General features: G+C 36.9%; 1 protein-coding gene across 1 annotated transcript in view; it reads right to left on the reverse strand.

The window, feature by feature from the left end:
• Positions 1-26,826, reverse strand: part of LOC144436445 (multiple PDZ domain protein-like) — a 330,925-nt gene that overhangs the window by 293,341 nt on the left and 10,758 nt on the right. The window contains exons 3-12 of the mRNA XM_078125244.1: positions 25,619-25,765; positions 22,126-22,371; positions 17,272-17,371; positions 11,754-11,845; positions 11,377-11,530; positions 10,828-10,929; positions 6,708-6,784; positions 4,804-4,977; positions 3,469-3,846; positions 2,455-2,691 (exon numbers count right to left, since the gene is read on the reverse strand). Coding sequence (XP_077981370.1) covers positions 2,455-2,691; positions 3,469-3,846; positions 4,804-4,977; positions 6,708-6,784; positions 10,828-10,929; positions 11,377-11,530; positions 11,754-11,845; positions 17,272-17,371; positions 22,126-22,371; positions 25,619-25,765 — 1,707 coding nt within the window. The remainder of the gene's footprint in view (positions 1-2,454; positions 2,692-3,468; positions 3,847-4,803; positions 4,978-6,707; positions 6,785-10,827; positions 10,930-11,376; positions 11,531-11,753; positions 11,846-17,271; positions 17,372-22,125; positions 22,372-25,618; positions 25,766-26,826) is intronic.

Below are 26,826 nucleotides of genomic sequence, written 5' to 3' on the forward strand. Positions count from 1 at the left end.
TAATTACACCATCCAAACACTGTTACACAGTGACAACTTCTCATTGCACCATTATCATTTGTACAAAGTTCTAAATGTACAGATGCACACTAGAGTCGGCATTTGGTCGATCATTACATCTTTGGATAGATGACAAAATATGTTATCATGGGTAACAGATTACATGTAGGTCGTGTTTTGACAACATTATGAGAAAACTTCAAATTAACTTCACAAGTCATGATCGCAGAGGCCGGGACTGTGATTGATGAAGTATCGCACATCCATATTTACGGTACACTACATAGCAAGTGAGATCTCCAGTTTAGTAGAAATGTCATTGATTTTCCTGATAATTTTCCTTCCATGTTCTTTGACAGTATCGATTACGGCTGTTTTATGATTGATTAAACTTAACTCTGAGTTATTCCAAATGTGTACAAGTACCACCTGAGCTGTTTCAAAACAAATGCAACAAGTAACTACAAGTCATTGAGAATGACATAGTCCCCGCTATGATTGGGTTTTAAGGAATTATCACTACTCTGATCACGCAACAACACTTGTGAACATAAATCAAACAGACTTAGATATGTTGTGTCTGCTTGTTGTACATGCAACATGCCTACAACAATAAAGGATGGGTCGGGTATGGGGGATCGTATCATGAAGAAAATGGATATGCACATGTATGTCATAGAACACTGTCCTAATACCAACTTTGAATGAGATCTGTTCAAACATGTCTGAGGTATGGCTTTGGACATGGAAAATTCGCAAACAAAATGGCTGCCAGGCAGGCATATTGGATCGTATCACGATGAAAATGGATATGCACATGTATGTCATAGAACACTGTCCTAAAACCAACTTTGAATGAGATCTGTTCAAGCATGTCTGAGTTATGGCTTTGGACATGGAAAATTCGCAAACAAAATGGCTGCTAGGCGGCCATATTGGCTCGTATCATGACAACAAATGGATATGCACATGTATGTCATAGAACACTGTCCTAAAACCAACTTTGAATGAGATCTGTTTAAGCATGTCTGAGTTATGGCTTTGGACATAGAAAAATCGCAAACAAAATGGCTGCCAGGCGGCCATATTGGATCGTATCACAACAACAATGAATATGCACATGTATGTCATAAAACACTGTCCTAATACCAACTTTGAATGAGATCTGTTCAAGCATGTCTGAGTTATGGCTTTGGACATGGAAAATTCGCAAAAAAAATGGCTGCCAGGCGGCCATATTGGATCATATCACGATGAAAATGGATATGCACATGTATGTCATAGAACACTGTCCTAAATCAACTTTGAATGAGATCTGTTCAAGCATGTCTGAGTTATGGCTTTGGACATGGAAAATTCACAAACAAAATGGCTGCTAGGCGGCTGCGGACGGACGGACACACGGATGCACGGACAGACGGAACCCAATCCATAAGTCCCCGTCCCGGACTTTGTCCGGCGGGGACTAAAAATGCATATATACGTGGTGGTGAGTACCAAGTCTAGTTTGGTCTCCACTCTGTCTCCATATGTTTGTCTATGATGTCAGTCGATGTCATTTACATGTCAAGGAGGATTGCCAGATAGTGCCAAAAGATTTGGACATGATTTTTGAGAAACTCGGAAAGATTTTGATACAATTTCTCAACTCTGAAATTCAAATAAAACAAATATTTTCTAATGCCTACATGATCCTAGTCTAGTATATAGTTCACGTTATGATCACCTCAACAAAATGCACAGAGATTGTATGTAGAGAACAGTCGACAGGTATAGGAACTACACTAGGTACATCAGGTAATCAAAGACAAAACTAATTGACAGAAAACTCTTCAATTTGGAGCACAAAAAAGTTGTAGAAGGAAATTATCACTTTGCTAAGGAATGTAGCAACCCAGAACATACCGGTATATTGGAGGAACATTGTAATGTCATTCTATTTCAGTAACAATGTATCATTTTCAAATACCGTTCACACATGTGAGCTTGCATTTTAGGCAAAATGTCTAGGGCTAATGGAGTTCGTAAAGACCCTTTTGTTCGCTTGTATTGTTTGATATTTGGCAATTTGCACATTCTTTATTTGCATCATTCACAGTGTCTTATCTCATGTCCATACTTTGTGTAACTTGTAAGCCAAATTGATAACAGGGCCAAAGGTTTTTACTGGACCAATTTGAATCAAATTTAGACTCAATTCGATCGTAAACCTGCTACATTGACTACCAAACTTGTCAACATCAGTTATTTCTACTCAGTTGCAATCACTCTATATTTACAAACAGTATATGAAATATGAAAGCCATGGAAAAACTCGTTCAGTGCAAAATGGGATGAAGAAATGAGTGCAAAGTCAGTGCTCCTTGCAACAGTCTGAATATCTGGCATATGCATACATTAGCCATAACCCCCTTTATATAGGGGACCTCTGCCTTTAAGAGAGTATGTGTTTACCTGATCACTGAGTACTGCATTAGGTACTGGTAATGGTTTAGCCACACCAATTCTGACAGGTCCTTGAGGGGCTCCTTTCAAAGCTTGTACAGCTCTCTCTAAACTACAATTTTCTAGTGTTGTATCGTTGACATAAACCAATCTGTCACCAGGTATGAGGCGGCCATCTTCTCCAGCTACTCCAGCTGGTACAAGACTTCTTATAACTATCACAGTTTCAGCTGGATTTGTAGGATCCTGTACATAAAAATAGCACCAATGGCAGTGTAGTACAACTAATTACATTATCAATTTATTTGCCTTTACAACTGACTAAGTTTGCAGTCTTAATTCCCCATCTTGCCATAAATAGCTTATATCATATCAAGACATCAATACCTACTATCAAACCTATTCTCCAAGTATTTATTGAATTCAGCTTTTAGATGAAAACAATTATAAATTTCTGAATGCAATTTCCATATCAATGGTGAGGTCATCATGTCATCGATGAAAGTCACCTGGATTAAATATACATACAATGGGTCAGTGAGAGATTAAAGTTCAACTTGAACACTTTTTCAAATAGACATCTATAGAAATAAAACATCCTTATCAAATTTAAGACTATTCCCCCTCAGTACCATTTGCCTGGCCACTCAACACCAATCTGCCCACAAGTTTTTGAGTTTTTACTTTTTGGCCAAAAGATGCATCATTATAGATGTAATTAATTTGTACATGTATAACAATGACATGGTTATCTCTTCTTGAACAACTCTCCATCTAGGCTCTCCTAAACACATCTGCAACAAATTCCAGACCAAGCAGCAATCACAAGTCATTTTTGAATTTCAAATTTTGAGCAAAAACATAACAGTTACTAGCATATGAACATTATGATCACCTTGTATTGAACAATTCTTCATCTCATAAAAAAACACATTTCATTAAATTTCAGACCGGCCCATAATCACTTTTCTTTTTTTACTGAAAATTACTTTTTTAGACTAATCTTTCAAGAATCAGACTCACTTGGTAATCAAGGATACTGAATCCAAGTCCTCTGTCCCCTTTATTTAATATAATCTCTGTTGGTTCATCACTCCACATTGCAAGACCAGTTGCTGTTTCTAGGGTTCTTGGTGGTTTCATTTCAGTCATAGGTAAGGTCATCTCTGAATGTGCCTTGAACATCCCTTCACTTGGAATGGAAGATGCCAGGAGATTTGGTTCACTGCTAGTCAGCTGTGGATGGATTGGTCCTGGGCTGGCTGGAGGATCTGTATCTATGACATCTGGGAAGATAGGATGTGCATGACGTGCTACAACAATACGTACATGCATTGGTAACTCCTTCAGGATACTTATCACATCCACATGATTCAGTCCAAGCAGTTGAGTTCCATTGACCTGAATATAACACAAACATAACATGATATTCTGGGATTAAAGGTTACATACTAGGACTAAAGGTCAAGTAAGACTAGGTAATATAGTGATGGATAGGTTACCAACTGTTTTTTAAGCTTTATGTAATATTTTTGCCGTTCTTAAAAGTTGAACAAGAATGACACCTTTCTTGTCAACATACTTTGGACTCCCACATGTTAGCATAAATTCATACAAAAACACTCATAATGTTGTGTTCACTTAGTCTTTCTTTCCACTTGAACATATTTTCTTTGCTGTAATTTGAAAATGAGTATGGTGACTTAATAATTTCTTTGCATTTTCATATTCAACATGTTAAAAGCCTTCAAACTGCAAAGTTTCATAAAATTGACAAGACTCTTGATAAGATTTTGTACACATTCAGAAGTTAACTTTTTCTTCTTGTTGTGCTTTCAATTCTTTTGTTAATTTATACTGCCATAACAACCATCACAAATATTAACTTACAAATTCTTACATTGATGTTATTGGAAAAATGTTGAAATTAATGAGGAACAAATCATATGAAAATTAGCCCATGGTTTCTCAACTCCCCCAGATGTCCTCCCCATGACACTGCTAACACATTTTGCACATGCAGAGTCACATTTAAATTATTACAGGTCACACTGCAGATTAGAGATTTAGACATAGGTTACAATGCAGAAAACTGTGGACAACCGTCTTATTCATACATGTCCATGATATTGTACGTTTGCTATTAAACAGAAAGCCAACATATTTTAACTCAATAATTTCATGATTTTTTTAGCAGCTAGGGTGATGATTTGAAAGGCTAACCAACTGACTGAAAGCATCACAATATTTTCATCAAATTAGCTTTGTATATCATTTGACTTTTCAACCTCTTTTCATGGCAACCAATTATTCTGGTTAATGTTGTCTAGTCTATTATCAATTTGATAAGATTCTTACCTCTAGAAGTTCATCTCCACTCTCTAGCTTTCCATTCTGTCCTACAGGTCCATCAGGCAGTATAGAACGAATGTAATGGTGTGGTCTAACTTCAGCACCATCTTCTATGTCCACTGTGCCTTCTAAACTGATTCCTAAACCACCCCCTTCACGGAACTTAGATATCTGAGCAACCTGATAAAGGTATGACAAAACCAACAACATAAAACAGTTATATCCCACATTATGCAAATATGTCAAATATCACTCAACTTTCAGTAACTTAGTTCACGATCCTCTTTTTCAGAGAATGTTGGAGAAACAAACAGACTGCTTCATTGCCATGGATATATCTTTAGTCAAAGTAGAGTATGGCAACTGTATAATGACAAGATCTGATTGGATAAAGTAGAGTATGGCAACTGTATGACAAGATGTGATTGGATAAAGTAGAGTATGGCAACTGTATGACAAGATGTGATTGGATAGAGCAGAGTATGGCAACTGTATAATGACAAGATGTGATTGGATAAAGTAGAGTATGGCAACTGTATGACAAGATGTGATTGGATAGAGCAGAGTATGGCAACTGTATGACAAGATGTGATTGGATAACGTAGAGTATAGCAACTGTATGACAAGATGTGATTGGATAGAGCAGAGTATGGCAACTGTATAATGACAAGATGTGATTGGATAAAGTAGAGTATGGCAACTGTATGACAAGATGTGATTGGATAGAGCAGAGTATGGCAACTGTATGACAAGATGTGATTGGATAACGTAGAGTATAGCAACTGTATGACAAGATGTGATTGGATAAAGCAGAGTATGTCAGACAAATGACAAAAAACACAAAAATTCCAAAATTGTATTGAAAATATTATGCTTTGAATGGGAACGTCGGCACTTTCAGCCACTTCAACTTCAACTTTGAGACAATACTTAGACATCTACTTCCATATTGGTCATTAAATATTCATGTACTGGTTTAAGCTTAGAAGAAGGTCACACATGGTAATAGCCACTCTCATATATTTTGTGTATGGCCATCAAAAAGTCACTTATCACACGTGCATACAGAAGATGTTGCAGTCAGATGTATTGAAGTGAAAGCAAGGAACTGTAATTTATGTAATGATTAATGATGTTCAAGCAGGAAAATGGGACAGACAGGAGGATAATTTTTACTAGATTTCAAAGTTTATGTCTGTTTAATGTTGATGTTGTTACATGTATGTCTGACAGAACACAGCATGAAAAGTGTAACATTACATTGTAATGTACATTACATGTTGATTCATCTTGATTACGTTGATTAGAGTTAAGTTACAGTTTATCATTGGCTTTTAGGAGATGGACAAGGTCATTGTTTACACAACCCATGTTTGTTTATGACTTGTAACCACATCAGCATATGAGTTGATTCATAACATGTACTATAAATTGTGAGGAGTGTCCTAGTGTCGACCTTTTTACCATCCATAGGGAAAGTTATATATTGGGGATGAAAAGTCTGTTTGTCTGTATCACCATTGTCTCAAAAACGACTGGTTCATCGCGAGATCACTGCCGACAATTCCAGCAGACAGAATGGTCATCACGATTTGCCATAGAATGGCCACAATCCCCTTTCTTCTTACCCTTTGGCATGATGACAGGGAGAGATAAAGAACAATGTATCAATAAATGGTATATAACAAGGTGGGTAATAAAACCGCCAACACCACCACAATCAAGAAAACGAAAGTCTTCAGAGAAAAAGAGAAGAAAAATCAGTCAAGTGTTACAGTCCCATGCTGCTTCAAAGGCCTAGGGATATCACTGACAGGACATGTGTGCTTCGTTATTGTCAAACTCACTCTGCAATGGATCAACCCAACCACCCACTCATTCACACACTTTGAATACATGGACCAACTTACTGCAACTTCTCCACCATCTAAGATATTCTGCCAGTGTGCAATTATACCAGCTTCAGCTTCAGGAGTGAGATCGCCAACTACAAGACAAGACAAGAACAAGTCAATGACCAGATGTAAACTGAATGTCTTCCGTAAGGGAAAAGTTTTGAGATTGTCGTTCCTACAGACAATTGTTGGAATACAACAGATCATATGTAATAAGTTAGTTTTTCTCATTGATTGCTATTTGCTCATAGCTGTTAGTGATCTCCTGGCCAACCACAACATGTACTGTGACATTTGTTGAGAATGTAAAAAAAAGAAAATAAGCGCATCGTCGTACCACTTTAGACAACATTTCCTGACGAGAAACTATTTTTTCCTTTTTAGTGGCCTACAAAAATATGCCAATAATTTATTAAAACTAAAAGCTACATCAATAATATTTTCAGGACAAGTGCGCTTTGGTATCAAATTATACTGAATTTGAAGTGTGCATTCTTGAGATATAGCCTAATTACCGAAAACCATTAATTATGTAAATTTCTCGTTAATATTCTTGGGATGTTTACCGAAACCTAATCAGTTCTTGTCACTACCCTACAGAACACATGCAATAAATTTCGTTTGAATTGAGCCAGTCGTGTTTTATAAAATGGTGATAAAGTCACACCACTTTAGATGACATTTCCTGACGAGAAACTATTTTTTTCTTTTTGTGGCCAATCAAAAATATGCCAATAACTTATTAAAACTAAAAGCTACATTAGTAATATTTTCAGGACAGGTGTGCTTTGGTATCGCAAATGTGTGTACCAAGTTATAATGAATTTGAAGCGTGCATTCTTGAGATATAGCCTAATTACTGAAAATCATTAATTATGTAAATTGCTCATTAATATTTGCGGGATTTTTACCAAAATCTAATCAAGTCTTGCCATTACCCTACGGAATACATCTTCAAAATTTGGTTTGAATTGAGCAAGCCGTTATGGAGAAAAAATGACATAGTCCCTGTTATGATTGGGTTTTAAGGAACTGGCAGTTTATGAAGTCATTTTCAAACCTGGTTAATGTTGTTTGGCCTCATATGGTTGTTTTTGATATCTCTGTTCAAGCATGTCTGAGTTATGGCTTTGGACATGAAAACTGTGCCAACAAAATGGCTGCCAGGCAGCCATATCAGATTGTATCACAACGACAATGGATATACACATGTATGTCATAGAACACTGTGCTAATACCAACTTTGAATGAGATCTGTTCAAGCATGTCTGAGTTATGGCTTTAGACAGGGAAAATTTGCAAACAAAATGGCTGCTAGGTGGCCATATTGGATCGTATCATGAAACAAATTGACGTGCATATGTATGCCATTGTATGTTGCCCCTGTGCCAAGTTTGAAAAAAATCAGTCCAGGCATCTCCAAGAAACGGCTGCGGACGGGCTGACAGACGGACGGACGGACAGACAGAACCCAATCCATAAGTCCTCGTCCTGGACTTCGCCCGGCGGGGACTAATTAGATCAAATAGTATAACTAACCTTAGAGGTTAAATTTAGTTTGTAATTTGTTTCGCACTAAATATGCTTAAATTCAGATGACGAATTCACAGCTCAAATTGTACAACTGGTGATTATATAGCTAGATAGCTACAGTGGGATGATACATCCTGTGGAATGGTTCTGCATCTTCTCTCTTTGTCAAACAGAGATGCTGTCGTGCACACCAATGTCAATTTGGTCTCCTTGTTATTCTCAGAATTTGTTGTGAAATAATTATGCTATCATAAATATTAAGGAGTTCACAATTGGAGAAGCATAAAATTAAGTGCGATGAACCATGACATACTAATCTTGTAAGTAGATTTTACATCGCACTGGTTGCCAATCCAGGGGTGAACAAATCCACTGGTCCGAAGTCCGGGACCAGTGATTTTTGAGGGCGGACCACACAAATTTGACCTTGTCTGGTCCGTTGGACCAGTACCTTAAACTGTAAATAACCATATTAAAAAGTAGGAACAGCAACAACTGAATGTGAACAAACAAGAAATACGATCACGATGGAGCTAAAACTACACGCCTTGCATGACCTTTCGATGGGTCATGAAGTATAATCAGGTGACTTCCGATGTCAAACCAGCAATATGTGTTATGGGGGGGGGTTGAACGTTGACAGTTGAATGGCTGGTGGTGCGTGAATACATCATAGTAGCGGCCTTACATCGTAGTTTATTTCACTGAATCAACAACAATGTGAAATGACAGACAGGAGATAACACTCAACGCACATGTGGCTCATATCATTACTATAGGGACATACCGGTTTAGAGACACAAGAATTAGGAAGACAAGAATAATAATTTCATTGTATAATAATTCAAATGTATCAAATGAAACATTTTATTTGCTATCATTCTGTCAGCATTGATTGCATTATTATTTTTATTCATAAAGGAGCTTCAAATGATTTATAGTAGAACCCCTTTCATGAAATGAAGTCATCCAAATGACGCACAAACTTCATGTTATCCCACAAAAGTCCGTGACAAAAGTTACCAAGTTTGTCCACTGGGCAAGTGAATAACAAAGGTTCCATCATTTTTGCCAACCTCAGTTACTTCCAAGATAGCAATCATTGACTGTCATCTTGGTTTTTCCAATGACTTACAAGGGTTGACGATACCATACCAGTCCTCCTGCATTGCTTTCTGCAATATGCTGGTCTCAACATGTACAGTTGACTTTGAACCTAGATGTGTGCACAAGTGTGTTGATGCATGGGGTTGACGTAGTGGCTCATTCCATTTCGGGTGTGTGGGTTGCTTGTTAGACACATAACACAAATGCACTCCAAATCTGAGCATTTATGCTGCTTATCATCATTTACTTTGTAATAGATAAAACATTACACGATCAAAAATATACACCACCTGTTTTATTTTCTCCTTGCATGTAATTTAGGTGTAACTAAAAATAATGTGCTAAGACCAACCCCAGAGAGAAATGGTATGCGCCAAGGCATTTCCCAGGATATCTTATCTGTTACTATCTGTAAACATGGGACGTCAATGTCCACTGTACCTCTCAAATAAAGGACCATTTCCCAAGTAGAATTTGCTGTGTGGATACCCATCTCGTAAATAATCTAGACCCATCTGAAACGCGAATGGCTGTAAAGTTTTAAACTGACAACACGGACAATGGTCAATCTTTTAAGCTATGGTTTTATAGGAAAACAACTGACCAGCATGACACAAAATGAACAGTCTGATTCAGGGTTACAGATAGTCTACGAAGTATCTTTTTTAGCACTGTGATATGATATTTGGCAAAGCCTTGATAACTGGCGAATTTGATTTTTTATCTCCACACCGTCACAAGGACTCCCTCTAGTCAGTCAATGTATGTGTTCCTAGGTTTTTTTCAAAAGCCTCGACGACTGGTGAATTTGATTTTATCTCGACACAGTCACACGGACTCCCTCTAGTCAGGCAATGTATGTGTTCGTAGTTTTTTTTTCGTGAGATTTTATAGGATCAACTTTGAAGTGGTCAGTTTCTTTGTACAGTTGTGATGATTTGCTTGCAATGTCTGGGTTTTCCAGACAAGTTTGACAAAACGTAGTACAACTTTTGTCGTCATACTGCAATCATGACTAAAACTGTTTTCCAATGTACTTGTCACATATTTCCGGCAAATTTCTGATCCTTCGTGAAATCCAAGTGAAGTCGCCATTCAAAATTTTTCGTTTCATCGACAATGTATTTTTTCACAATGCTGTTGAGTTTTATTCACCTGTTGACTACGCTCGCCATAGCCTTCAGTGCTAACCATTACTCCTTATGACGTCATAAAATCCTGTGGTCTAGGTGGGACCGGAAATACCCGAAAACTCTCGAAGTAAATCCGAAGGGAAGTGACTGAAAAAAGGTCATTTTAAGGTGTTTGCAGACGCTTTTTAAAAGTTTTAAAACCAGAATGTATTTCACAAAACTGTCGTCTAGCAAATTAACGATAGTGAATGTGAGCATTTTGAATCACCTTTAAATCCGCCCAGGGCACTAATATACTATACAATAACTATAGTCTATACGTAATTCTTATACAATACAATAAATATAGATATTACACGTACTATATACATCGTCATAGTAACCAGGTGGCATGTTTGGTGGCATGTCATCCTCATTTTCACTATCATTGGTGAGAAGATAAGCTGCAGGAGGTCCAGGTGGTTCTGAGGACAAGAAATCAACAAGTCAGGAAATTTACATTTTAACATACACAAATCTTACTATGCATTGTCTGCAGAGTAACCATGACAACAACTAAAGTTAAATTTATTAATGTTGATATCAATATTCTACTTCCTGAACATTTCATATATATGACCACAATTCAGTAAAAAGTTATATCAGCACCAAACGTAGTAATATGAACAATATATGATAATTGAAATCATATATTACATGTCAGGGAAGTAACTTATGGACACAAGGACAGGAAGATGGATGGACACACGCACACATAGACAGACTATTGTAATAGTCTGGGGACTAACAACACAAAACAAAACAAAAAGATTAATTTATTTACTCTCCAACCATTGTTGTTTTCCATGACTACAGTTCATGAAAGTCTCCAACTACTGCGGCAAGATCATAACAAAATACTTTTGACTCACCAAATTCAGAAAGTGATGGTGGTGGTGGTGGTGATGGCTGTACAAACATGCCCTGTGGATATCGAGCTAATCGGAGTTGAACAGTGGAACCAGTTTGCCTTAGTACATCTACTGCTTCCTTATTGTTGAAACCTTGCAAACTTTGCCCATCCACCTGACAAATTAAAGATATTTGTAAATATGCTACAAACTTACATATGATACTGTTAAACAAGTTAGTTTGATATCCCTATAGTAGTACAATATTAAAGATTACATCAAAGGACATTTGATTTCAAAAACATATTACATCGAATACATAAAACTGATCAAGACATTTAAATTCACTCAAATTCAAAACATTCTGTTTATTGTAACTGACTAGTGGAACTACATACCTCCACAATCTGATCATTGACTTGAATTCTTCCATCTCTGTCAGCAGTACTTCCCTCCAAAACACTCTTTACAAAGATTCCTGCTATATCAGCTGTAAATAGAAATACAAAACCAAGACCCAGATAAATTTGTAAGGTGTACCAAATAATTGAAATCTACCACACTTCTGTTTTTACGGTAACAGGACAACTGCCCCCCGGACAACTGCCCCTCGGACAATTGCCCCTGAAGGACAACTGCCCCCCGGACAATTGGCCCCGACGGACAACTGCCCCCCGGACAATTGCCCCCCCCCCCTATAAGTCATAACAACTGAAAATGGAGTCATTTTGTTGACATTTGGCCTAATTACGATATTTTAATATCCAAAAGTTTTGACAAAATATTTGTAATTGACTGATTATTCATAATATACAGTGTGTAACATGTAAATATGACTTTTAAGTAACTTTGACATGGTTTTATAGGCAGTAAGTATTAAGCCTACCAAAACATGTGTTTACCCATAGCAATACATGGTATTTCGGTTTTCTCGCAATATAACAAAATACCCAAGGGTGCGCAAGTGGCACCCATCAGATATGCTAACAGGACACCTTTCTGAGGTGGAATCTGCAAAAAAATATCATATAACTCACATTGCAAGGTTAACCCCTAAAAACACCTCTGGCAACTGGACTATAATATTGTTTTTCATGTTAGAACTTGTAAAATGTCACAGTTTCAATTTTGAATACAAAAGATGTCTGAACACAAGTAATGGTATGTCATAGTTAGTATGAAGAGAGGTGAACCATACCATACCTATCGGTCAGAATAGCTCCGCTGTTCTTTTTAGTTTTTATTTTGTTTTAGCGATGCAATAAAGTGGTTAGTGGTTTCATATGATGTCTCACTATAAAACACATTTTACACAGAAGTTGGTAATGTATTGTACTTTTATACCATAGTCACCATTTTATAACAAAAATCTACTGTTATGAAAAATTGCACAAAATCTCAGAAAAAAATGACTGGGAAATGCACACAAGAAAAAGAAAAAAAGAGGATTTTGAGGTTGGCTATAAATAATTCCAGTGTCTTACAGCTGTAACCCTGGAAAATTTTAATGATGAATGAAATAAACTAGGGATCTAAAATAATTTTGAGGCAATTTGAATTTCAATTTTCTAACAAATTTACAAAGTCAACAACATTCAACTTGTACTAGTTGTGGTAGATATATATAGGGAAGAAATGTATTAATCGCCATCTTAGTTTCCGTACGGCGACAATCTCAAGTACCCGGAAGAGAGTCATTCTCAGCCACACGTTACAGTGGTAACACTCGTTCATGTTCGGTTACCTTTCACAAAGAAAACACAACGAAATGGTTGAAATGATCTTTTTTTTTTATTTCTTTTCATCACAACAACAAAATCTGCGTGATCAAAAGTGTTGTAAACTAAACCAGAAAGAATTATCGGACTGGCTAAACTTCCCGATGAACTGGAGTAAGGTCCTACTACTTCCAAGTAAGCCTCGATAGTACGTGAGAAAATCGTTTCAAACTAGCGATACAACTTTCAAAATATAACTTGACATGTCTTCATTTGTTAGAGTTATACAATTCAAGACGGGTTTTCACTCGAAAACAACAATTCTGTGAATAATGACACTCTGAACGCAGCGATTTCTCGGACGATGTTACCACTGTAACGTATGGCTGACAACGACTTGCTTCCGGGTTAGTCCCTCGTGCATACGGGTGGATTGTCGGCGATTAATACATACATCGTCTGATATTTTAATTCACAGTATTTCTTGTGACCGGCGCCTGTCAGCAGACTCTGCCATTTTTTTCATCATTCCATTGTATTTAAACCTTGTACTTGACATTTCGCAATATTTATAATTCTCAACAAAATACCTCAACATGCCTCACTTCGTTCGTACTCAAAGCAGCCCCGCGCGGTATGATCACTGACACTGATGACATGATGAGAGAGAACCTTTTCGGATTTACATGTAAAACGGGGAAAGATACGCAAAACATAATGCAAAGTCTGAAGCCAAATTAAAGTTGTAATTATTTTAATTATTTTTACTTGCCAAATATTTGCATTTTGGAAAGGCAAGACACGTTCATGTCGTTTAACTTTACATGTGAACTGTCGGCCATATAAACTTCAACCGCATGCCTGGCATGCCCTTCCTTACGCAAGTTGTCTGAATTCTGGTTCACTGTCATTCCAAATTGCACGACAATATAGAATTAACCACAAGTTACATGTTATCTGAAAACATCACACTTTTATAGTGGGTCTGAAGTGTGATTTTAGTGAGTACCAAGAACGTCCTGTGTTGATACTCAAGATACTTGCTGTGGAAAATCGCTCGGTCAAATGAGGTCACCTTCAGCTTCTGGTCGAATCAGGATAGAGTATGCAAATGAGGATGTTGCGGACTGGCTGATTATGTAGAAGGGTGCAGAATTGGATTTGAAGTTTACAACCCTGTTTCGAACAAACGCTTGTCATTTGGGCGCCCAATGCGTAGAATTATGACTATAGCACATATTACATTGCTTGTTTGACGTCAATAGTGTCTTTTGAAAAGTGGCAGTTTACTTAAAGTCTCGTCGACTGATTTCCAATATGGCGTCGGTCATTATGCTCATTAACATATTCATTTTTTTTTCAAATTACAAAAAAAAAATCATAAAAAATAAAAATGAGGATGTGCTGACTTGAAATTAACAAATCTGAGTAAGCTACCCCCTGCGCATCAACACGCCAGATATCAAAGCAATCTAATAAGAGGTTTTCAAGGAGTTGATGAAAATGACATTTTATGAAAAAAAATCATAAAAAATTGAAAATGGCACAGATCAACTTGGCATGAACAAATCTGAATAGCCTCCCCCCAGGGAACATGCACACCAAATATCGAAGAATTCCGACTGTCACTTTTGGAATAGATAGTAAAAATATAAAAGTTTGACGGACACCTATGATTCACTCTACTCTCTATACCTCAATACCCACCTATACCTAAAGCTACGCTTTCAGCTTTCGCTGACAGCGGAGCTAAAAATCTACTGTTATGAAAATTACATAAAATCTCAGAAAAATAATGACTGGGAAATGCACACACACACACACACGCGCACGCACGCACGCACGCAACACACACACACGCGCGCGCACGCACACACACACACAAAGGATTTTTGAGGTTGGCTATATATAATTCCAGTGTCTTACAGCTTTAACCCTGGAAAATTTTAATGATGAATGAAATAAACTATAGGGATCTAAAATAATTTTGAGGCAATTCGAATTTCAATTTTCTAACAAATTTACCAAAAACACTGTCCATAACTGTTAAAAACATTCAACTTGTAGTAGACATAACATCGTCTACTATTTTAATTTACGGAGTGTCTTGTGACCGGCGCCTGTCAGCAGACTCGACCAATTTTTTTTCATCATTCCATTGTATTTAAAACTTGTACTTGACATTTCGCAATATTTATAATTCTCAACAAAATACCTCAACATGCCTCACCTCACTCGTACTCAAAAAGCAGTCCCGGTATGGCAGTTTACTTAAAGTCTCGTGGACTGATTTCCAATATGGCGTTGGTCACAATGCTCATTAACATATTAAAATTTTTTTGTGTTAAATTACAAAAAAAAAATCATCAAAAATAGAAAAGAAGATGTGCTGTAGAAATTAACAAATCTGAGTAAGCTACCCTCTGCGCATCAACACACCAGATATCAAAGCAATCTGACAAGAAGTATTTGAGGAGATGATGAAAATATCATTTTTGAAAAAAAAATCGTAAAAAATTGAAAATGGCACAGATCAACTTGGCATGAACAAATCTGAATAGCCTCCCCCCAGGGAACATGCACAAAATATCGAAATATTCTGACTGTCACTTTCGGAGAAGATGATTAAAATAAAAAAAGTTGACAGACACCTATGATGATTCACTTATACTCTATACCTCTATACTCACCTATTATATACCTAAAGCTACGCTTTCAGTTTTCGCTGACAGCGGAGTTAAAAAAGTTGACGGACACCTATGATTCACTTATACTCTATATACCTCTATACCCACCTATACCTAAAGCTACGCCTTCAGCTTTCGCTGACAGCGGAGCTAATAAAGAAATATCATATCTGAACTTAGTTCTGTAGCACAAACTTACATATCTTTTCACTCAAGTACTGTGACAACGAAAGAATACCAGTCTGTGTTTTTGAAACAGACCAAACTTTTTGATTCAAATTCAAACTTTTGTATAAATCTTCCACAAAACAGCAAATACTAAACTGGGTTCCCAAAAAATTAAATAAAAATCCAAAACCTCAGTCTGAATATAAAGTAAGGAAACTATCAAAGCTGACTACTCAAAAAAGACCCACATAACCAGTAATAACTGGCCATTGATATCTTGACCCACATAACCAGTAATAACTGGCCATTAATATCTTGGTCTGCACATAACCATTAATAACTGACCATTAATATTTTGACCCACATAACCAGTAATAACTGGCCATTAATATTTTGACCCACATAACCAGTAATAACTGGCCATTAATATTTTGACCCACATAACCAGTAATAACTGGCCATTAATATTTTGACCCACATAACCAGTAATAACTGGCCATTAATATTTTGACCCACATAACCAGTAATAACTGGCCATTAATATTTTGACCCACATAACCAGTAAATAACTGGCCATTAATATCTTGGTCTGCACATAACCAGTAATAACTGGCCATTAATATTTTGACCCACATAACCAGTAATAACTGGCCATTAATATTTTGACCCACATAACCAGTAATAACTGACAATTGATATCTTGACCCACATAACCATTAATAACTGGCCATTAATATTTTGACCCACATAACCAGTAATAACTGGCCATTAATATCTTCACCCACATAACCAGTAATAACTGACCATTAATATTTTGACCCACATAACCAGTAATAACTGGCCATTAATATTTTGACCCACATAACCAGTAATAACTGACCATTAATACCTTGGTCTGCACATAACCAGTAATAACTGGCCATTAATATTTTGACCCACATAACCAGTAATAACTGACAATTGATATCTTGACCCACATAACCAGTAATAACTGGCAATTAATATTTTGACCCACATAACCAGTAATAACTGGCCATTAATATTTTGACCCACATAACCAGTAATAACTGGCCATTAATATTTTGACCCACATAACCAGTAATAACTGACCATTAATATTTTGACCCACATAACCAGTAAATAACTGGCCATTAATATCTTGGTCTGCACATAACCAGTAATAACTGGCAATTAATATTTTGACCCACATAACCAGTAATAACTGACAATTGATATCTTGACCCACATAACCAGTAATAACTGGCGATTAATATTTTGACCCACATAACCAGTAATAACTGACCATTAATACCTTGGTCTACACATAACCAGCAATGACTTACCATTAATATCTTGACCGACATAACCAGCAATGGTAATACCAAGACCTTTGGAATCCTTCACCAGTTCAACATCAAACACTTCTGCTTCAGTTTCAATTGGCTATGTAATAAAAAAAAAATACCGTCAATGGCGTTGTAGCACAACTGTACAGTTTTTAAAAATATTTATCCATATGCTTGTCCATGTTAACAATAGGTGTTCATTTGTTGAATGACTCCAGTTGCCTATCCAACCATGTTGCTATCTTTGCCATATACGAGATCATTTGGCTGTTGCTATGGGCATGGTCATGTTGCTAGATATATTTGCATACATTTTTGAATCTTTTTGTTCACTTGTTTATGAATTCCTGATATTATCTAAGTTTGCAATATACGTGATTATTTGGCCATTGCTATGGGCCTGGCCTTGTTGCGTGGCAAATTTACATACATTGTTTGAATGTTTATTCAATTGGTTATTAATCCCTGTTGTTATCTTTGTGAAATACATGACCATTTGGATGTTGCTATGGGCATGGTCATGTTTGCTAGGGATATTTGCATACATGTTTTTGAATGTTTATTCACTTGCCTACCAGATGATGTTATTTGACCAAAATATATCTGCCATTTGGTTGTTGCTAAGGACGTGGTCATGGTTGTTAGGGCTAATTGTGTCAATATATTTTGAAGAATATCTGCAGAATACCACTTCTAGAAACATCTCACCAAGTTTCAGTCTCGTTCACCAAGTACTTTTTGAGATATAAATTTTTGACCAAAATTCACATGTTTACACCTAATTTGCATATTACTGATGAGATCATTATATGCTTTATATTTCTTCATCTATACACCCACAGATGAATCCCTGTTACATTTTAGCCCATTCTGTTGTGTAGTTTTGGAATTCTAAGTCTTTGACCAAAAAGACACATTTTAGCCCTAATTTGCATATTACTGAGGGAATCATGTACAATCTTAATTTTCCTTACCCCTAAGAATGTTCCCATGGCACCATATTTCATGCAAATCTATACAGTACATGTAGTTTTGGAGTTTAAGTTTTTTGACCAAAAATCACATTTTTCAGTGACTCAAAACTCACATCTCTGATGCAATCACCAGACACCACAAGTAACATGACCAACAAATATCAAAGCAATCGCTCAAGCAGGTTTTGACTTTAAGTTGTTTACACACACACACACACACACACACACACACACACACACACACACACACACACACACACACACTTTGCCATGCCTATATACGACTACTGGACCTTATCATTTCAGTTGTGCTAAAAATAGCAACACTGGCATTGTAGCACTGGTGTACAGTGGTTGTGATAATCTTTTTAAATTTTTTATCCACATGCTAATCCAACCTGTAATGTGCACATCACTTTACGTATACAGTATACAGCATCTCAGTTGCTAGGGGCAATATGTCATTTTTTGAAATACAATGTACCTCCTTTAAAATGAAACAAGGCTTCATGGAAGACATAGACCCCCAACAAAGTATTTCTAATAGTGACTACAACAAGTTCTTTAGTTTGTACATTACGTTGCAGGCTGTCTGTTCAAAAAGGACAACAACTATGGCATGTCCTTTAACCCTTTCACCACCGATTCCCTCAATTGAGGGAACGCGCTAGGGCGCCCACCGATTCCCTCAATTGAGGGAACGTCAGAGTTCGTTCACCTACCTCGCCGTTATGCCGTTAAACGGCAGCTATTGCTGCAAAAATTGCTGCCATAACTAGTTCCACACATGCGTATTAGCCTTGTTTATCTACACTGCCATTTTGAAAGCATGACAGTGAACGATATCAGGAGTACAATCCAAATGACGAGCGATCGTAATTTTATGTGCGTTTTTCGCTCACAAAATCGAATTTCAACATGGCGGAAGTAATTAACGGCTCTCATAACATGGTGTACGATATAAATTAAGTCACTATCTTTGGATATTTCGACAGAATTTGACTCGAAATACATCATTGAATACAAGTATTTAGCTATGGGAACACGTTGTACTTGTATGTAAGCATCAAATTCCCGCTAAGGCCGTGTGAGCTGCCGACGGCAGTTTATGGTTGAATTTTTGAATGTCGTTCAAATTTACGCAATCTTGTGACCGTGCCGACGCCCATGCTAACGTTCTAGGGGTAATTTTTGGCAATATCATGGATTATTTTGGTTTTATTTCTTTTTGTTATGGCTCAATAATGACTTGTATTTGTATTAGCTCACTGTGTAGAGGTCAGTGGAGGGAAACTTACGCTTGATGTTGGCGATTTTCCGATCGGATTTTTTACGTGCGTTTTTCAATGTAAAATTCAAATTTCAACATCGGCGAAGCAAAATCTGTCTCCCCTAACATCGTTTGCAATGTAAATAAAGGTGCTGTTCGTAGAAATTTCCACTCAATTTTACTATGAATACGATGTTTTATACAAGGAGATGGCTGAGTGAACTCGATGCAGTATATGGAAGGATCAGATTATCGCAACGTAACTTCAAAGTCCCGACTGCATATTTGCTTTTGTGGGTAAGCATGTCGGCAAAAAGAGTCACGTTGGCGTCCCGATTCGGACTCGTATACTACCAACTTGTGGGCATTTTTTACTGATTTTGAGGATAAATTTGGTGATAATTTTTTTTTGTTCTGTCAAAAAATGATATATAATTACACAAACTGATTTTTCTGAAGGTATTGGGGCGACGACTTCAGATATTTTTTACCCTTCATTGCCGGTGCGGGGGCCGACTATTGCGTCGTAATCGGATTAGTAGGCCGTTAATTATTTTCATTCAAATTTAATACGACTGAAAATAACATTTTCTGACAAATTTTCGCCGATTTTGACGATTTAGTCAGTATACAGAAGTTTTGTAAGAACATGAATGTTGGTATTTTGAATTTTGTTTGTAATATAAATATTTTGTTTATTTGTGATATGTCAATAAATAAACAACCAGTGTTAGTTTTATTAATATTTTGTTACTTTAATCCATATTTCGGTTGTGTGTGTGATATTTGAATGCATGTATTTGCAACTATGATGTAGAAAATTTATTTTCCATTCAAATGATACCTTATTTTTCAAAAATAAGCAACTCTAAGTATTTTTATATCAGTTTGATTACACCACACTCACTCTCACATTATGTCAGTGAGGGGGCTGGTGGACAACACACAATCCCATGAGGCAAGTGGTGGTGAAAGGGTTAAGGCAATCAAAAAGATACACAGACAACACCTGAAAGGGTTGTTCATTTCTTATCAATTATGTATAGATCCTTGACAATTTCAGGCACATTAGCATTAATATTTATATTATTTTAATGATTTCAAAATAGGAAGACATAGCGATTTGACCCTGAAGATGAAGGTCAAGGTCAAAAGTCAGTGTGTCATTAGAAAGCTCATCATTGATAACCACGGTGAAGGCACTTGAATAGGGTCTCTATCTGTAAAGCGTCAAGAGTTATCGGCCAAAGTATGAATATTTATCACAAATGGCCGCCATTTTGCCATTATCGTTGGGGTTGTGAAATGAAGTGATGTGTATATGCAGACTATAGCATCTGACATTTGTACAAGTTTTGGTTGAAATCAGTCCATACATCTCAGAGATATACATACACACTTTGACAATAATATTGTCATTTGACCTTGAAGATGGAGGTCAAGGTCAAGAGTCAATGTGCCATTAAAAAGCTCATCATTGATAACATGGGTGAAGACACTTGAATGTTAAACTTCAAGAGTTAAAAGTGTGATTATTTACGACAAATATGTTGTCACGAGGGTTTAAAACCAAGTGACGTGCATATGCCCTCTATAACATGACATTTGTACCTGGTTTGGTTGAAATTGCCGCATGCATATTAGAGATACAGGTGGATACCGATGGAAGGACGGACAGACAGACGGACGGCCAGATGAACGGAGCCCAACGAATATTAAACTAACCCTATAATTTTTGGGTTTGCTATAAATGAATGAAACTCACCATAAAGTAATTTGAATTTGTTATAAATGAGGAAAGAAAAGTGACACATTGAACCCACCTCCCCTAAACACTAGTCAGAGCTAACATGCCAACTGGTAGATAAAGTGAATTTATCCTGATGTGCACTTTCTTTCCTTGAGGCAGTGATAGGCCAACCCATTTTTTTAAAGCTTATACCTTTTCAACCGAAGGATTTCACAGGTCTCCCTGCCTAATGGATGGCCAACTTAGGATTCTGTGATAAAAGCAATGAGGTCAGGATCACACAATTATTATGATGCTCGAGGAAAGAAAGTATACATCAGGATAAATTCATGTTATCTACCAGTTGGCACGTTAGCTCAGCTGTTTAGAGCACTCTAGTGTTTAGGGGACGTGGGTTCAATTCTACACGTCACTTCTCTTTCCTCACTTATAACACATTTAACCCTATTGTTAACTCTCTGATATACACTATCACTTGGATGTTGCTATGGACATGCTCTTGTTGCAAGGTATATGTGTGTTCACTTTTGAATGTTTACCCACTTGCCTACCCACCCCTATTGTTATCTTTGTAATATAAACCTTCATTTGACTGTTGAATAGAGTGTGGTTATGTTGCTTGGCATATTTCTTCCTTTGAGGCAAACGTTCCTAAAATGGTGGCACACAGTGAGGCTCAACATAACAGAATTTTGACATTTCAAAGTCACATAACTTTAATATGTTTCATTTTATTTCTAAAATTCACATACATATCATTAAAAACACAATGGTAGGCTATCTAAAAGTGCAAATGTATTTGATTTGACCCTTTAAACATCACCTGGCCCTAAGTATTGCAGTATGATAATTCTTACCTGTTGTTGGTGTTGTTGCACTGGTTCATCTCGTGGTTGAGGAGAGGATGGTCTAGGGACAGCAGCTGCAGCTACAGGCACTACTTGTTGAATATTGTGTTGTTCTATGACTGCATTCCTGGCAATAGTTAGTGTAACTGTTGTACCAGATTGACGTAATACTGCAGCTACCTGCTCGCTATTCATTCCCGACAAACTAGTCTCACTGATCTTAAGAATATGGTCACCACTCCTCAAGTGGCCATCCTGATAAGGTGAAAGTCATACAAAACTACATGTATTGTTTCTATGGTAATGCACGACAAATAACAAAGAAAGTGATTTAAATAGATGCCACAGTTTTTAAATCATGTCTGTATTCAAACACATGAATTACAAAGCCAAAGTTCCCAAATTTTTCCGAGTTGTTCCGGTGTTAATATTAATGCAGTTAAAATGTATCCACATTCAACATCCATCGCATTGAACACTATGCTGTTCAAATTTGACAATTTCGTCTCGTTCTAGGCAAACTTCAAGACATGATAGACATGTAACTATTTCTTCTACTATTATCTTCCTCTTGCTACTTTGTTTTTTTGTTGACTCCTCATTGACAGTTTTCTTATACAAATTACATCACCTGTAACAAGCTCAATAGCTAAATAATTAGAGAACAAGTCATTGAGAATGACATAGTCCCCGCTATAATTGGGTTTTAAGGAATTATCACTACTCTGATCACGCAACAACATTTGTGAACCTAAAACAAACAGACTTAGATATGTTGTGTGTGCTTGTTGGACATGGAATATGCCTCCAACAATAAAGGATTGGTTGGGTATGGGGGATCATATCACGATGAAAATGGAGTCTGAGTTATGGCTTTGGACATGGAAAATTCACAAACAAAATGGCTGCCAGGCAGCCATATTGGATCGTATCACGACGAAAATGGATATGCACATGTATGTCATAGAACACTGTCCTAATACCAACTTTGAATGAGATCTGTTCAAGCATGTCTGAGTTATGGCTTTGGACATGAAAATTCGCAAACAAAATGGCTGCCAGGCAGCCATATTGGATTGTATCACAACGAAAATGGATATGCACATGTATGTTATAGAACACTGTCCTAATACCAACTTTGAATGAGATCTGTTTAAGCATGTCTGAGTTATGGCTTTGGACATGGAAAATTCACAAACAAAATGGCTGGCAGGCAGCCATATTGGATTGTATCACGACGAAAATGGATATACACATGTATGTCATAGAACACTGTCCTAATACCAACTTTGAATGAGATCTGTTCAAGCATGTCTGAGTTATGGCTTTGGACATGGAAATTCACAAACAAAATGGCTACCAGGCAGCCATATTGGATCGTATCACAACGAAAATGGATATGCACATGTATGTCATAGAACACTGTCCTAATACCAACTTTGAATGAGATCTGTTCAAGCATGTCTGAGTTATGGCTTTGGACATGAAAATTCACAAACAAAATGGCTGCTAGGTGGCCATATTGGATCGTATCATGACAACAATGAATATGCACATGTATGTTATAGAACACTGTCCTAATACCAACTTTGAATGAGATCTGTTAAAGCATGTCTGAGTTATGGCTTTAGACAGGGAAAATTCGCAAACAAAATGGTTGCTAGGCGGCCATATTGGATCGTATCATAAAACAAATTGACGTGCATATGTATGCCATAGTATGTTGCCCCTGTACCAAGTTTGAAAAAAATCGGTCCAGGCATCTCCAAGAAACAGCTGCGGACGGACGGACGGACGGACGGACGGACGGACGGACGCACGGACGCACGGACAGACGGAACCCAATCCATAAGTCCCCGTTCCGGACGTGGGGACTAAAAACTAGTCTAACGATTGGCCAACACTCTTTCAGTAATCTTCATCAAAATGTATCCTTTCGAGATGAAATCCATGAGATGTATAAACAAATAATCACACCATTTATTGCCTGAAATCATCATTTGCCCCATAACCTACATATAATAAGTATGATTTCATTTCAATGTCACATAATTTCCCACACTTAGTAAATAATCAGGATTCCCTGCCCCAGGTGCACAGTGTGAAATGGACCGAGGACACCTGCATTCTAACTGTCCCATACCGCAACATTTGCAATGTACTAACAAATCGGGGGTTCCTCCCAGATAAGGTCATTTCTTATCAATGAAGATCCCACACTGTCTCGTTGAAACCCCTATGTGAGTTTTCTTTAATATCTAAATATTAGGGAGAGAATCCGTTTTGTCAGGTCGACATCTTTTCCAGGGTGGTCAATCATTACAAATTGACATATATCATTGAAATATACAGGGGGCCACTTTTTAATCCCACCTTCAGATTCCCCAATCCAACCCTTATCAATAGTTAGAGGGTTTGGAATAGGGCCATTCAGAGTACAAAGCAGAGAGTTGTACTCTTTCTGTTTTTGTTTGATTTCTTCAAGTCTAGTTTTCTGAATGGGCAATTTCATTTCCCAGGCTGCATATGCCCTGGCTACAAACATAGTTTTGGTGCCATCCTTTATTAGCCCTCGTTTAAATACATAAGCCTGGAGTGAGCTGACTGTCCACGTTTGAAAGAATTCAGGTGTCATTTCAGATTCTACTGTGGTCTGTTGGGAAGCCATTATAATTCTATGAAGAAACACAAATGCTTATTTCACATACTAAAATAATTTGACATTGTCACATGACATTCCATGTAACGAAGAAAAATATACTGACAACATTTTCAATTTGCGTTTCAAGAGTGATGTAACTTACACAAACTTATACAGTAAAATGATACCTCCATGTCGATACATAAAGTATCAATCATAAACTGTAAAAGTACCTTGCATACTACGCTACAATACATAGATCTACATTTTCATTTAAAAACATAAAATTTTAACCAGACATACCAAATTACATTTAGGAAGTTGTTTCTGTTATCCAATTTAACATAAATCTTTCTACCTAGAGTTGCCCACAACGTAAACACGTAATTTGACAAGCAGACAAGAATGAATGTTAAGTTATTATTATTGTTATTCCTCCATCAAACTTTACGTTCTTGCAAGTTAATTATAACATGACACTACATCAAAATGCTACTGGGTTGGTGTTTATATATTTGTATATCTATATCGCAAATGGTTTGTTACTATTTAAAAAGTAAAATGAGAAAATACAAAAAAAAAAATACTTACCGTTACGCAAGACTGCACTTCGAATTTGCCACAAAAATGGCACCTGTTGTGTAACTACGGACACTTCGGTAGCACTAATCACTTTGGCACGAATGACCCAGTGAACCCACCTTTATTACCCACAATTCACTGTAAACATGGGCACTGCTTGGAAGTGTTGATTCGTGTATATCATTACAATGATTGCTCACCATATTCAGAAAGGCATATAAAATATGCTGTGATCTTTTGATCAATTTGTATGACTTCTAACAACTATTACATTCTTACCCTATCAGCCACCCCTCCGGGTAATATTGTCTTGACTACAACTCCTGTACTTCTACCACCCACTATGCCAAAGCCTAGGCCTGTACCATCATTGTGCAGGGTAATGGTCTCAACATGTTCCCACTTCACCGTAGACTGATCTGGCGACTAGATAATAAATTATAAAAGTTACATATTATCGTATACATTTTAGAAAGTGTTAAAAGTGAACACCACTCTAAGAAATAACGGCATTTTCATAAACTTCTGGTTATAGAAAGTCATTTCAAGATTTTACATCGCATCAATAAAACTTATTTCACATTCAGTCATACGGTCATTATAAGACAAAATATCAAATGGTACAATGATGAAATAAGAGTTGAGAAACGTAAAAGGCTATTTGCGGAGCAGAACGGACAGGAAGACTAAACTAACAATTCATCTACAGATATATAAATCACAATGTCACACAGTCAACCAATTAATTTACAAAGCTAAAACCAACTACTATCACAGTATTATTCAGGAAAATGAATCAATCAGAAAGCCCTGTTTAACGTTGTTAACATGCTGCACCACAAATCAAAGGAATCGCCCCTACTTTCAGATACATGTAACTCAACTGAAGAAATTACTGATTGCTTTGCAAACTTCTTTGTGAATAAAATCGAGACTACATTGTATTCAGGAAAATCTACAAAAGCAAACACATAGTAATGGCACAGCTAACCAAACTATGAACATAATTTAAAATACACCTCCGCAGCTACCCATCATTAACCGGCTAATGTGGAAGAACTGCTGAAAATAATTACATAATCACCAAATAAAAGTTGTAATCTTGATCCGATACCAACATTAATTCTCAAACAAGCACTTGGGGATATACTACCAACTCCTACCAACATTGTAAACATATCACTCTCAACTGGTTGCATACCTGACAAGTTAAATCTACTACCAACTCCTACCAACATTGTAAACATATCACTCTCAACTGGTTGCATACCTGACAAGTTAAATCTACTACCAACTCCTACCAACATTGTAAACATATCACTCTCAACTGGTTGCATACCTGACAAGTTAAATCTACTACCAACTCCTACCAACATTGTAAACATATCACTCTCAACTGGTTTGCATACCTGACAAGTTAAAAACTGCCATAGTCAAGCCACCACTAAAGAGGCAACATCTTGATCCTGAAATAATGAAGAACTACA

The sequence above is a fragment of the Glandiceps talaboti genome, chromosome 6 (assembly GCF_964340395.1).
Source record: "Glandiceps talaboti chromosome 6, keGlaTala1.1, whole genome shotgun sequence".
NCBI lineage: Eukaryota > Metazoa > Hemichordata > Enteropneusta > Spengelidae > Glandiceps > Glandiceps talaboti.